We start from the raw sequence: 14,832 nt of genomic DNA on the forward strand, positions 1-14,832 counted from the left end.
TAACTCAGTCATGGTCACCTGTTTGTTGAGGTGTGCACAGCACACTGAGAGGGGCTGGAGAGAGGGAGAGGTGTAGTGTTGGGCCCCCAGCTTTCGGGAGTTGATAACTGAAAGAAGGATATGAAGCACAGGCATGTTAGTCTAAGGTGAGGGCCAAGAGAACTGACTAAACGAGTGCCTGTAATGAGGGACTGGACAGGAAGCATGTGTCCCTTCCAAGGTGGCTTCCTGGAGGAGGCATCTGCCTTGCAGTAAGTTTACATAGGGGGCACGGAGAGACGTATGACATACAAGGTGGCAGCCACAGTAGAGGTGAGGAAAGGCTGGGCTCATCCAGAAATGGAAAGTTCCCTGAAGCATGGAGCAAGCATAGGGCAATCTGAAAAGAAACAAAAGTATTGAAAAATGTGTTCGTCCATTCAGCAGACATTTTTTGAGGGGCTTTTCTAGACCAGGCTCTGCTCTAGGCTCTTGGCATTAAGAGGGGAACAATACAGGAGTTCCCAGAGTGGCTCAGCGATTAACGAAACCTACCAGGATCCATGAGGTTGCATGTTTGAATCCTGGCCTTACTCAGCGGGTTAAGGATCAGGCATTGCCGTGAGCTGTGGTGTAGGTCACAGATGTGGCTCAGATCCTGCATTGCTGTGGCTGTGGCGTAGGCCAGCAGCTACAGCTCCAATTCGACCCCTACCCCGCAAACCTCCATATGCTATGGGTGTGGCCCTAAAAAGACAAAAAAAAAAAAAAAAAGAGGCGAACAAAGCAGACAAATGCCCTGTTTTCAGGGAGCTCATGTTCTAGTGCGGAGACAGATGAAACAAACAAATCAATACATAGAGGAGTTCCCTTTGTGGCTCGGCAGAAACGAATCTGACTGGCATCCATGAGGATGCAGGTTCGATCCCCGGCCTTGCTCAGTGGATTAAGGATCCAGCTTTGCCATGAGCTATGGTGTAGGTCACAGATGAGGCTCAGATCTGGCATTGCTGTGGCCGTAGGACAACAGCTACAGCTCCGATTTGATCCCTAGCCTGAGGACCTCCATATGCTGTGAGTGTGGCCCTAAAAAAAAGACCAAAAAAAAAAAAATGTATCGAACCACCAGGAACCAGTAAATGCTGAGAAAACAAAAGCAGACTACAGGGATAGACTGGGTGATGGTAGGAGTGCATTGAAGGAGAGTCTCTGAGCAAGAGACAGAGAAGACCAGGATGAAGGGACATGTGAATTCCCTAAGCAGCAAGCATCCCAAAGCTTGCTCTCTTATCAGGAAATAAAAAGATTAGAAACCTCTTATGGTAAGAAAAAGAAATGTTTTTTAGCCGCCCCTGTGGCATGTAGGAAGTTCCCCAGGCCAGGGATTGAACCAAGCCACAGCAGTGACAACACTGAATCCTTAACCTCTAAGGGAAGTCCAAGACATAGTTTTAAACAGTGAATTTTGCAGCCACCCAGACCCTACTCCACTTCCTGATGGCCCCATTTCTTCATCCTCTGTCACCACTTCTGTTCTCACAGGCAGGGAAGAGTTCTGAGAACACACAGACATGGGTCTTGTGACATGGAATGACGAGGTAGTTCTTGTCACAGAGCTACCCCCCCCCATAGCTTCTTCACCCCTCCCTTCCCCACTGCAGAAATAGATTTCCAAAAACCTCCAGGTTTTTTAGCCCATGTGCCTCTTCTTTTTCGTGTCCCCTCTCCTCCAGTTACCTGTTTGCATCTGTACCCCCACCTCATGGTACCCCTTTAACTATAGGAAATGCCACTCCGAGGGACCCCATCCAGGCCTGTGCCACTTTCTAGGAGTAAGCTACCTCCTTGTTTTTTCCCCCTTCTACTTTAAGTTTTTCATCCAGGTTGAAATCCATAAAATGTAGAAAGAAAAAATGATAAAATATAAAAAGGGAAAAAAAAATAGTCTGAGACCTAACAGGGATCTAATCATGGCAGCATTTGAATATTGAACCAAATCATAGACTACAACTAGCAATACCCAGCAGGACAAGGCATGAAAACCAGCATAGGAAGGAGGCCTAAAGACAGCAGGAACCAAGCTCACTATATTTCACTTGAGAACACCATTCATGGGTGCATGGCCCTTTAATGCAACAGGATGTAAACAAAATGCCAGACAGGCTTTGAAAGAGGTCGTGGGGCCCATAGGCAGCCAGTGGGCTGCACATGGTCTCCCCACAGGAACTGCCTCTGTGCGTAAACAGAGGAAACCACAGGGAGGAGGTTTTGAGCAGCAAGGTGGCATGACCAAGCAGTGGTGGAAGCATTAACCTGCTGGCAGGCATCATACAAGTGGCCTGCAAGGGCACGTCTTGAGAAGCAGCAAGACTTGTTTGAAGGCCGTTGCAAGGAGTAAGGAGGATCTGGGCTGCTTTAATGATTGTGGGGAAAAAAAAATTTTTTTAAGTCGGGTAAAATGAGATTAAAAAGGAAGACTCAACAGGACTTGGTAACAAACCCAAGTGGAGCAGAATCAAAGAGTGATAGGGTCCAATCCTAGACAATGAAGGAGGGCTTGAAGCAGATGAACTTAAAGCAAAAGGCACCCACCTGGGGGAGGAAGACATTGTTTGAGTTGTTAGCAGAACATTCACGTGAAGACGGTCCATCAGGCTTTTGGAACCAGAGCAGCTGAAACCGGAAAGGAGGGCTCAGGAGAGAAATGCAGGACAGATGAGGATAAAGGCGAAATCTCTGCCTTTGAACATGTTCTCCAAGGAAAAGAGTAAAGTGGGAAAAGAGCAGAGAACAGAGGTTTTATCTTTGTGGAAAGCCTATATCCAGGGTGGTGAGGAGGAGGAGGAGGCCCCAAAAGATGGGGAGATATGCAGCTGGAGAACAGCCCCTTTATGCCCAAGAGGTAAGCAGTTACAGAGGAAAGCCAGGGATAATGACCTCTGGTAAAGCCCACAGAAGCTGGCTGGGAGTTTCCTTTTCAAGTAGATGGACAGAGATCAGATTGCATGGTAATATGGACACAGCACAGGGGGGAATTCAAGATCATGTCTTAAAATAACTCAGTATTTTAAAAAAACAAGCAAACAACAACAACAACAAAAACCCCCTAGGTCTGAGGGCGTTGCATCTGGGAATATGGGAATAGGGAAGATAAAGCAGCAGGGATAGCAGCCTCTGAGATGCTAGAGTCCTAGCCGGCCTTGCCATGGTGTGGCCTTTACTCTGAAACCTGCTTCTTAGCTACATTTATGCAAAGTTCTGAGTCTTACCAGAATAGAAAGTGAAAGCAAAAATAAATTCCCCTCCGTTCAAATCTGCAACCACATGGATTAAGGTAATATTTCTCTTGAATTTCTTTTAAAATCCTTGTTTTTAGTGAGAATAATGACCTGACCTGAAGGTATAAAACTTCTGTATTGAGGAGCGCTTGCAATCTCAGGTGAGGATCTGGGGAAGGCGGGCGAATCTGGCGTTACTGTGTTGGAAAGCATGTGCAGTTAAGGACAGGGTTTAAGAAATTTTCTGTTTCACTGACCCACTCTCTTTGGGAGATTCTCTTCGTTTTTTTTCCCCAGATGTTTGTTGCAGATTTCATTGTCTCCAGTCCCCAGATATCTTGTTCCCTGCAATAAAGTGCCGTGTAAAGGAAGGGTCAATGAGCCGTATTTTAGTCCTGATTCTTCATCAAGCTTTCTGTGTTTGTAACAGTCACTCACCTCCAGGTTTTTTAGCTGGATACTAAGGACGTGTACTAGCCAGCTTTTAAAATTCTTATCAGTTCCAAAGTTAAAGACCACATGAGTAGCTATCAGAGCCTTTCTCCACTCTCACCAAAATACATACCTTCCTTTGGGTGTGTCTGCTACATGTTACGGCAGAACTCCAAAATTTAGGCCAGAGAATGCGAGTTTTAAGAACCATCGTAATAATTTAACATTAAATGTTCATTACATGCTTCCTATATGCAAATTGTTGTGCTATGCCAAATTCTTCACAAGAGTTATTTCACTTAATCCTCCCTGTGTGAGTGTAAATCATTGCACTATTTTATAGGTGTGGAAACTGATGCTCAAAAAATTAGAAAGAAAATTTGCCTAAGATCATTCTGGTAAGCATGACGGAACTGGTATTAGAATCCAGGCACTATGATTCTCAAGCCTTGGACTTAAGAAATAAGTTAATTTATTTTTCAAACCATCAGAAATGAAAGCCAATGGACCAGTTATGGTTTTATGTATCAGAGGCCCTTGAAACATTGGGATCTGGTAGCAATAATTTAATGCCTGTCTAGAAAAGAGTGGAAAAGTGTTGTTTGGCTGTTATTTTCTTCTTTTTCTTTGTTTCTTTAACAATACTTGTTGATCTGCCTTAATATCACAAATTGAAAAACTGAAGTAACTATTTAGACAATTAATTCTGAGGAATGTGTTCATGATGAAGAAAAGGAAACAAAACCATTCATAGATTTAAACTGTAGTAAGGAGGAGGTAAATAGAGACAGGTGGTAGGGTAGGTGTTAGAATTGAATACCTAAATTAACCACATACATTGTTTGTGCTTTTTTGTTGTTGTTGTTGTTATTGTTGTTGTTGCTATTTCTTGGGCCGCTCCCGCGGCATATGGAAGTTCCCAGGCTAGGGGTCGAATCGGAGCTGTAGCCACCGGCCTACCTACGCCAGAGCCACAGCAATGCGGGATCCGAGCTGCGTCTGCAACCTACACCACAGCTCATGGCAACGCCGGATCGTTAACCCACTGAGCAAAGGCAGGGACCGAACCCACAACCTCATGGTTCCTAGTCGGATTCGTTAACCACTGCGCCACGACGGGAACTCCTGTTTGTGCTTATTTTATATGTTTTGTAGTGTTACTTTTCTGAGAAGAAATTCTCTTAGTTTTATTTACAGAGGCAGTGGATTCAGTTTGACTTGTGCTTTCAAGGTAGCCTGAGATGAAGAAGACCAAAGCAATTTTTAAAAAATATTCTAGTTTGAATATTGTAAAGTCATATGTTATTTCCATGGCTTTCTATATATTGGAAATAAACTGAAAGTAAACACATAGCCTGACCAGCATCCTTTATACCAGCAGTCATAGAATAAGGCCATTCAGCTAATGCTATTTTTTGAAAGAGGTGAATTTCAATGCCATTAATAATAGTAATATCTGGAGTTCCCATTGCGGCACAGTGGAAACGAATCTGACTAGGAACCAAGAGGTTGTGGGTTCGATCCCTGGCCTCGTTCAGTGGGTTGAGGATCCGGCATTGTCGTGAGCTGTGTTGTATGTCACAGATGTGGCTCGGATCTGGCATTGCTGTGGCGTAGGCCAGCAGCTACAGCTCCCATTAGACCCCTGGCCTGGGAACCTCCATATGCCTTGAGTGCAGCCCTTTAAACAAAAACAAAACAAAACAAAAGCTAAAAATAATAGTAATATCTAGTATCCAAAGGATACTGAGTGCTCTTCATGACTTATTAGGACAAAATAGAGATACCTGTGTGGTTTACTCTCAGGTGTCCCCGGTATACTCTTAATATGACATACCTAAATGTTAAAAAAAAATTCAACATGCAATGAATTTATACATCTACCTTCTGTTCATTGCACAGGAATGCAGAGGGGATTCCATAGAGGCAATGACAAGATAGAGTCTTGCATTTGAGCTCTAAGTTTTAAAAATTTTAATAACCAGATGATAGCACAATTTCTGCTTCTATTTTGTGGATATTTGTTCTGATTCTGACAGAGAGCAGGTTTTCCCCATTCACATACATCCCTTTACTTTTTAAGGTTTAATGTATGAGTTGAGATTTTTTTCGTGCTATAAATGTTTTCTTTTTCCTTTCTAGGTTAAATCTATTTATTGAAACATATTGTTTAGAGCCTGTGTAACATAACTGGAGCCAACACGGTGCTGTGGAGAACCAGAGGATTTAGCCTGGTTATTAACTTGTCTTCTAGAGAATAGATTTAGTGTCCCACTTTTCTGCAATGGTTAATACACATCGAAAATTAATATTGAATATTTACTGCTCAGCAATCATCCTGCCCCAAATATGTATTTGTTCTCAGTTCACAAGCTCATCTAATGATCAGTACAATGAGAACCCTGGGGTTTTTCCAGTAGCCACCAATGGGGAACAATTTCCCTGGCGTGAGCTAAGGCTCCCCACCAAGGTCATTCCCCTCCACTATGACCTTTTTGTTCACCCAAATCTTACCTCCCTGGACTTCGTTGCATCTGAGAAGATTGAAGTCTTTGTCCAAGATACCACCCAATTTATCATCTTGCACAGCCATGGTCTTGAAATCATGAATGCCACTCTTCAGTCAGAGGAAGATCTGAGATACAAGAAATCAGGGGAAAAGCTAACTGTTTTGAGTTACCCTGCTCATCAGCAAATTGCACTACTGGTTCCAGAGAAACTTATGGCTGACCTGAGATACTCTGTGGCTATTGACTTCCAGGCCAAACTAGCTGATGGTTTTAAAGGGTTTTATAAAAGCACATACAGAACTCTTGGTGGTGAAACAAGGTAAGATGCAGCTCCAGCTCTTCATAGTCATTTGTGATACCTTACTTGTGGGTTTTGTCTCTTTGCCAGAAGCCTGCTTCAGCAGTCATTGATGAAAAGCCCAATAAACTGTGGGAAACTCAGGAGAAGAAGCTTTGCCATTCCCAAAGGAAATTGCAGTAAAGATGGAAAGACAAGATGCAGAGGCATAAATGGCAGGAGGGAGAATAACCAGGAGGAAAGATAAAACAAGACAGACAGGTTTATATGCTGGGGGAAATGATGGTCAGTGTAGAGAGTTGAAATAGGGAAGGCCCCTCAAAGGAGGTGAGCCTCAACCTGGGACCAAAAGAAAATGTACATGAGATTTGTGTTGAGAGGGAGGAAGTGAGAGTATATGCATTTCTCAGAAGCAGCATGACTCAAATGCAGGAGGCAGAAAGAAGTCAGTTTGGAGAACTGAGACATATAGTCTATTTGATCAGCTCATGTTTGAGCACATGCCATGTTCCAGACTCTGTTCCAGGCACTGAATGCATAGTGGTAAGATTACAAACTGGGGAGTGGTCAGGGCTATTCTTGCCCAGGAGGAAATGCATTTAAACTGAGACCTGAATTTTTTTTTTAAAGGAGACAATCTTGAGGACATCTAAGAGCACAGTGCCCCTGGAACGGCATCAGCAAGTGTAAAGCCTGTGAGGCAGGAGAGATTGAGAGACACAGGCCAGCATGGCTTGGGGAGAGTGAGCGAGGGAGAGAATAAAGTAGAACGGTGTCATATCAGGTAGAGACTTAGAGCCTCTTATAAGTAATTTAGGCTTTTACTTAGAGGCAATGGGAAGTCACTGGAAAATTCTAATGCGATGTATGCTTTATAAAGATCAAGGATACATTGGTGGTACATTTTAGAGAGAAAAAAAGTGAAGCAAAGGTGTCTTGCAAGAGGTAATTGCAATTGTTCAGACAAGAAAGATGTGGTGGCTTGGACCAGGCTGGTCATGGAGTGAAGTGATTGAACTTGGCATGTGTTTGGAAAACAGAATTTGCTGACATGTTGGTTATGTAAGGTGAGTGAAAGAGGCATCAAGGAAGCTTCACAGAGTGGATGCTTTGGTTGTCCAGGGCCAGGGTCCATCTCAGAGCAAAGGAGAGTCTGGTTTTAGTGATGTCCTACCTTTTATCAGTTGTATTCAATTTCTAGTTTGAGAAACCTGAATATAATGGTTTTACCATGCAGGGGTTATTTTTCTCAGGCAACAAGAATCCCAGAAGTAGGGCAGCTCAGATTTGCTACAGGAAGTCAAGACACAGCCTCCTATCTTTCTTCTCAGCCATCCTTAGTATGTACTTTCCCCCAATACAAGATGATTTCTGTACTTCTAGGCATCAAGCCCACACTCCAGGCAGGTAAAAGAGGGAAATGGGGAGGAAAAAAATAAAATGCAAAAAGAAACATTCCAGCTGAATCTGATCCCTTTTACCAAACTTTCTCCCCCTATGACTTCAACTAGGCCAGAATGATTCATGTGCCCACCAAGTCACAAGAGAGCTAGAAAGGTGATTCTTTTATCCAGACACACTGCCTTCCTGAACAACATAAGGATTCCACTGGAACTGAGGAATGGGAGTGGTAGACTGTGGTAGGCGACATTTTTTTTTTTTTTTTTTTAGGGCTATATCTGCAGCATATGGAGGTTCCCAAGCTAGGGCTTGAATCAGAGCTGCAGCTGCTGCCCTATACCACAGCCACAGCAATGCTGGATCCGAGCCATATCTGCAGCCTACACACAGCTCATGGCAATGCCGGATCCTTAACCCACTGAGCGAGGCCAGGGATCAAACCCAAATCCTCCTGGATCCTAGTCAGGTTCATTAACCACTGAGCCACGAAGGGAACTCCAGTGGTAGGTGACTTTAGCAGTGCAGTGTGTACTGTACAGCTTCTCTCCTTTCCCCACCTCAGGTGCTCTCTGCCCTGTGGGGCTCACGAGCCCACCCCACAACCCCCAGAAGTCCCCTGAGGATAGCCCTTCCCCAGGCTCCCCTCCCCTCCTTGCAGCCTCAGTCAGAAGCCTGTTCTCAGGTCCTTCACAGTATCGGATTAGAAAATTATCAACTTCTCACTGAGGCACCACGTGACCAGTAATGGTTTCTTTCCTTTTTTTTTTTTTCCTTTCATTTTTTCCAGTGACAAAATCTCTACCTTAAAGAAATACATTTTGGAGTTCCTGTCATGGCGCAGTGGTTAATGAATCCGACTAGGAACCATGAGATTGCGGGTTTGGTCCCTGCCCTTGCTTAGTGGGTTAAGGATCTGGCATTGCTGTGAGTGTGGTGTAGGTTGCAGACGCAGCTCGGATCCCACATTGCTGTGGCTCTGGCGTATGCTGGTGGCTACAGCTCCGATTCGACCCCTAGCCTGGGAACCTCCATATGCCGCGGGAGCGGCCCAAGAAATAGCAAAAAAAAAAAAAAAGAAAAAGAAAAAAAAAAGAAAGAAAGAAATACATCTTAAGGGTATGATTTGAGGCAGCAAGGGAGACCAGAGGGATGAGGATTTTGTAGAGTAGGATGTGGAAAGCAACCCTTTCCAACATGCCTCCCATAACTAACTGTAGGCTATTTCCAACTTTTATGATGAATCAGTCAGCTCTCTTCATACTCAGTCATCTAGTAGGTCTTAACATGTAGGATGATTTGCAGGACAGTGTCGACAGAATCTTATGATTCTCTCTTTCTTTTTCACACACACACACACACACACACACACACACACACAGACACACACCAACACCAACCTAAAATATAAAAATAATTCAGTCAACAACAGTCCTTTGAGAAGCAGGAAGTCACTCCTTTGCATGCAGTGCTAAAATTAATTGTATAAATAGCTAAGAAAGTCCTAACGTTTAACAAGACTTACTATGACTAAAATTTCACATTAGTAAAAATTTTTTGAGGCACTTGGGATTCCTTTACATTGGTAGGATCTGTTGGACCCACATCCAGGTGATTCCCAAGGCCCCCCCAAAAATCACCTAGACCCCCAGCCTCCCTTTTCCAGCTTGTTTTATGGAAATAGAGTAAACTTAGGCCTTTGCCCCCTTCTGGCTCTTCTTACCCTTTATCAGTCCCTTGAGCTTTTCTGTTGTGTCCTCCTTCTCCAATCAAAATATACTTCCAGACTTTACACTTCTAAATTAAAGCTTGAAAGTCCAAAGAATAAATCTGAAACTATGCCATTTCAAGCATTATCAAGGTGATGGAAAGTAGGGATTTGGTAGAGTCTAAAGGCTGGAGCTGCATTGCTGGCAAACAGAAAGTGCTAGAAGTGTCTGGAGGCCTAGGACCCAGGAAGATCCTTAGCAGGCGACATGATGATAAAGGAATATGAAAACCCAGTTTCGTGCCTCCAGGAGGGGAAAACTTGAAAGTATAGTTTCCACCCCGGGGCTCCCTGGGGATGAGGCTGAAGCTGGGGTCTGGCCTGGCTTCTTCCTCTTCTCTATCCTGCTTCCCTCACTTCCTTACCTGTTTCTCTTGGCAGCCTGTTCTTATACATCAGGATCTGCTTCCTGGGAACACAACCTAAGACCTCATTCATGTCACAAGTACTCAAATGTCAGATTGAGGCCTGCTCAATCTACTAATTTCCTAGTCAACTTTGAAGTTAAATTGGGCCTGCATCTCTCAGCTAAGGATCCTGGCAACGTCCCTAAACTGCTCTGGGCCTCAATATCTTTACCTTCCATGAGTATGAACATGGTCATGGAAATGAGAGAGTCTAGCACCATGCGCTATTCATGACTGGCAGCTACTGAACAAAATTTTACTCTCATTTTTTCTCATTTTCTTTAGGGTCTGGATTCACTAAGATTACAGTTTGAGAAATCAAACATATGTTCATGTCTGATAAGCTGTGTTCTGAAAGTACAAATTCATTTATTTTTTTCTTTCTTTCTTCTTTGCTTTCACTTGTATATTCTGGCTGGAATGTACTTCTTTTCACAGAACAATAGCAGTAACGGATTTTGAGCCAACCCACGCACGAATGGCTTTCCCTTGTTTTGATGAGCCATTGTTCAAAGCCAACTTTTCAATCAAGATAAGAAGAGAGAGCAGACACATTGCCCTATCCAACATGCCAAAGGTATTGCCACTTTTAGAAACTTTGGGGATTTGTTTTCAAAATGAACCTTGGTCTTTGCGGTATTGTGTTTTATTATTTCCTTTGTGTTTTAGGACTTAAGCCATTAATTCATTTTTAATCCATCTACATATTACATAATAATTGCATTCCATCTAGATCTCAACATCTTTCTGTTTAGGCATTATTACACAAGAAGCTTTTTTAAAAATTGCTTTATATTTTATTTGTATTTATATGAAACCAGTGTTCTTTTAAATTACTTGACGGACAGTGGAATTCAGAATCACCCAGAACTTTAAACTTAAACTTCTCAAACTTTAATGTTCAGATGAATCATCTAAGGATCTTGTTAAATTTCAGATTCTAATTCAGTCAGTCTTGGGGTGAGGCTCAAAATTCTGACTTTTTAACAAGCTCCCAGGTGATGCCATTGCTGCTGGTCCAGGGACTATATTCCAAGTGGTAAGGATCCAGAGAACTGTACTTGGGTCCATCCTGGAAATTCTGATCTAGTAATCTCTGATGTCACTTAAAAATCTTTTTTTTTTTTTTTAAGTTCCATGAGTAGTCCTTAAAATTATGTAAGACAATTATTTATCATAGTTACAGACTTTTAATAGAGAAGTTTTAATTGAAATTTTATTTGGTTCATATTTGTATTCAAAAGGCAGAGACTCTGAATAACACAGCAGACCCTGAACCTCATTTGATATTTCCTCACTAATGATGTGCTCGCCTTTTGTGCTGTTGAGCAAAATGTTAAATATTTCCCCACTGCTACTAAGAAGTAGGATAAAAATAGAGGGCCTCCTGACAGTACTTCAGCAGGATGAACAGCCCAGAAAGCAGCCGGTGGCCCCACCCCATCCATTTTCCTCTCTGCCTTTCCAGGGACCTGTCTCTGTGGAGGAAGGGGGAAATGTGCCCTTAAGCTAGAAACTGAACTTCTCCCAGATTTCTGTTTAATGCTGGACAAGTTTTTGCTCTGAAACCCTGGCAGAGCTGATCCAAGGGGAAAGTGACACATTCCACATGAGATATATCCCACGGTTTGTCCATGGTCCTGCAGATGGCAATTTAATTAGCCTACTCCTTTTCAGGTTGAAAGGATCTGCTCCTTAACTCCAAGTCTTCTCTCCAACTAAATGTTCATTTAAGGGCAGTTCTTTCCTGGCAGCTTTAATTAATACAATTTTTCACATGAATGATCACGAAAGGTAAAGTAAAAAATGCAGTTAATAATGCCTTTTAATTAAAATATAAACATAATTGTCATTTCATTATATTAGAATTTCCATTTTCTAGCTTTAGAAACCTCCAGCAACTTCTCATATTGAAGAAAAATAAGTGGAAACTTTGAAAATATTTTATATAATCCTTGACTTTTTCACTGCCTTAGCTGACTGGGCCAGTGCTCTGGATCATAACTTTTTCAGCAAATAGTGGCTTAACTTTCTGCTTCTCAATGACATGCTCAACCCAGGCTTTCAAGGTTAGCTAAAAAAAGGATACTGAAGTGATGCTATGATCACCCTCCTTGGATAGTATTTGTAGCACTTAAGGTGGGCTGTGGACTAGTGAGAAGAAGCAACACATACTAAGTTCTCAGTTTGCTTCATTAAGAATGTAGGAATACAGGTTGAGAATACAAGGAAATGAGGTGGTCAGTCAGGCACTGGTAGAGACAGCATATCTTTCGGGCATTTCTTTGACCCTTTTCTTTCTTAAAGGAACACACACCTGCTGGTGATATTTGCTATGCAAGTAGAATCCTGCCAAAATTGAGAAAACAGCTAAATTCTCGTCTAGCAACAAGTGTTTTATACTTGGAACTTACATCACTATCCTGGAAGAACTTAGGCTAACCCATCACATACTTCCATTTAAAGCAATGTTTGTCTACATGGGTCACTCCAGGTTCTTGAACCAAACTCAGCCTCCATAGACTACACATTCCTCTGGGGGTGGGAGGGAGAAGTCAGAGGGAATGCCCACCTGTCTCCTAACTGCCTCTGTCCCCAGATGTCCAGTGTCACAGACTCTTGTTTCCCAACAGTTCTACAGCCTTTCCTCTCTCTCCCCTCCCCCATGTACACGCTTGTCTAAATGGTTTTGCTGCTGAGTTTGGTCAGAAGACTGCAATCATAATGCGCCCTCCCCAGCCTCCACCATAACCCCGTCCTCTGCTCAGGATTTGTACCCTTAGAACTCTGGTAGAATCAGACTCCTGAAAAAGGGGGTTGTCGAGCAAAATTAATTTACTGGATAGAGGCAAAACTTACAGCCCTACATATACTGCCACCCTTTCTAAAATATTTAGTCAGCGTCTTCTGCTTTATTGGAACTTAGGAATTGAGTTTTTGATAGAATTCTATAGAATCAAATTCTATAGAATTTATTAGTACAAACATTTGTCACTGATGTAGCCTAGGCAGTTTATGATAAGACTTCAAGCTATTTTTTTCTCACCAAAGCAAGCTGCAATCTTATCCAAATACATTAAATATGCTTGATAATCCATGGTTAGCACTGCCAAAAACCTGATCCCTTGAACGGGGCTTGGGAAGGGTGAGAGACAAGTCAGCCTAAGAGTCATTACCAATTTGAAGAAGATGGTATGTTTAGATTACTGGATCTGCATCCATTCAGAATTTAGGAGCTTCATATCACAGTGGAAACCATCTCTTGGACAGGCTTTCCAGAGCAAATGAAGATGGAATTCAGTAATTACTCAGTGAATTTGATGGATGCAGCTGACCAGTCTGTAGGCTTAAAAGTTTTTCCTTTCTCAGTAGATAGGCAGAAGCTTAAATTACTAATGACCTCCTTGGCCTTACTGCTTTCATTGCTGAATCAATGAAGCAAAGATAAAATAAGACTGTGCCTCAAGCTGCCACACAGCGAGTGAAAGAATGAGCAATGTCTTTGGAGTCACACTGGCACATCCACATCTTGGTCCTGCCATGGAACTAGCCATGTGATCTTGGGCAAATCAGTTAACATTTCTGAGATGCTGTTTCCTCACTTGCAAAATAACACCTACCTCACACATAAATGATAGAAGGATTAAAAGGTAATGAATGCAAAGCATCTAGTGCAATTTTGTTTTCCATTTCCTTCTGAAGCAGAGACTTACTTATTATGTAACAAAAAAAGGGAAAGGGACCATTTTCTGGCATTTTTGCTTAGAAGTGAAATTCTTAAATTTATACCAATGTTGGAACTTTTGCATTGCAATAAAGCAGAAGCATCTAAGATGTTTTTATGATTTCAAGTGACAAAATAGGCATCATCTTGGGATCCCAAAAGTAGTACATTGTGTCTTGGAGGAAACCTAGGAATAAAGAAATAAAGGGAGGTGAGGCCCCAGAAAGCTATGAGGAGAGGCAATGATCTAGAAGAACATGAAGTGTCATTGAGAGCTTCAGGCTGTTCTCTAACATACATGGTTTATGTTGTAGGCTTTCTTGTACAATACTCCCAATTTCAAATACTGATTCTTTCCTATCCTATAGGTTAGGACAATTGAACATGAAGGAGGTCTCTTGGAAGATCATTTTGAAACTACTGTAAAAATGAGTACGTACCTTGTAGCCTACATAGTTTGTGATTTTGCCTCTGTGAGTGGCACAGCCTCGTCAGGGGTCAAGGTGAGTTTGAGTACTAATTTTATACACGGTACAGAATAGTATCCTGAGGACAATGAGCTTTTCTTTATTTAAGATTTCTTTATTATCAAAACATCATGCTTATTTACAAAAATAGAGATAGATAAAAAATAAAATGTTACCCACAATCCCATCACCAGGATATAATTACTTGTAATATTTGTGTAAGCCATCAAGGTATCTTCTAAAAGTCTGTCTGTTACTATGTAGTAACAGTATATTCTACTTTTTTTTCTTTACAATATACTATATGGCTGTTTTGACTCAATTTTCACCATAATAGCCCATAAAAATTAAGTGCCATTAAATATTTTTCTATAACATTATATTAATATTTGCATGGTACTCTACTGCATAGAAGTATCATAAGGATTTTTTAGTCAACATCTTATGTTAGTACATTCATTGTTTCCAATTATGTCTTTATAATTTTTAGAGTATTCACTGTTTATAAAATTTATAATACTCAATTATCTTAAAGTTTTGCAAATATCAATGGAAACATGAAAAATAAAAA

The 14,832-nt window shown here is 41.8% G+C and overlaps 1 protein-coding gene and 1 long non-coding RNA gene across 7 annotated transcripts in view; one reads left to right on the top strand and one right to left on the bottom strand.

Moving 5' to 3' along the window:
• LOC125126190 (uncharacterized) overlaps nucleotides 1-6,310 on the bottom strand; it is a 43,182-nt gene extending 36,872 nt beyond the window's left edge. For 2 of the 3 annotated variants that reach the window (XR_007134549.1, XR_007134548.1), the window contains exons 1-2: nucleotides 6,204-6,310; nucleotides 3,515-3,602 (exon numbers count right to left, since the gene is read on the bottom strand). This is a non-coding gene — a long non-coding RNA (uncharacterized LOC125126190). Of the gene's footprint in view, nucleotides 1-3,374; nucleotides 3,603-6,203 lie in introns of those variants that run through there. The other variant, XR_007134547.1, reaches the window with a different exon arrangement.
• Nucleotides 2,264-14,832, top strand: part of ERAP2 (endoplasmic reticulum aminopeptidase 2) — a 51,341-nt gene continuing 38,772 nt past the window's right edge. The window contains exons 1-5 of one of the 4 annotated variants that reach the window (XM_047778348.1): nucleotides 2,270-2,881; nucleotides 3,356-3,418; nucleotides 5,832-6,518; nucleotides 10,509-10,647; nucleotides 14,163-14,297. In XM_047778348.1, the coding sequence (XP_047634304.1) occupies nucleotides 5,974-6,518; nucleotides 10,509-10,647; nucleotides 14,163-14,297 (819 nt within the window). In that variant the 5' untranslated portion in view covers nucleotides 2,270-2,881; nucleotides 3,356-3,418; nucleotides 5,832-5,973. Of the gene's footprint in view, nucleotides 3,314-3,355; nucleotides 3,419-5,831; nucleotides 6,519-10,508; nucleotides 10,648-14,162; nucleotides 14,298-14,832 lie in introns of all 4 variants that reach the window. The other 3 variants (XM_047778347.1, XM_047778349.1, XM_047778346.1) reach the window with 3 other exon arrangements.

Source organism: Phacochoerus africanus, chromosome 4 (genome assembly GCF_016906955.1).
Source record: "Phacochoerus africanus isolate WHEZ1 chromosome 4, ROS_Pafr_v1, whole genome shotgun sequence".
Lineage (NCBI taxonomy): Eukaryota > Metazoa > Chordata > Mammalia > Artiodactyla > Suidae > Phacochoerus > Phacochoerus africanus.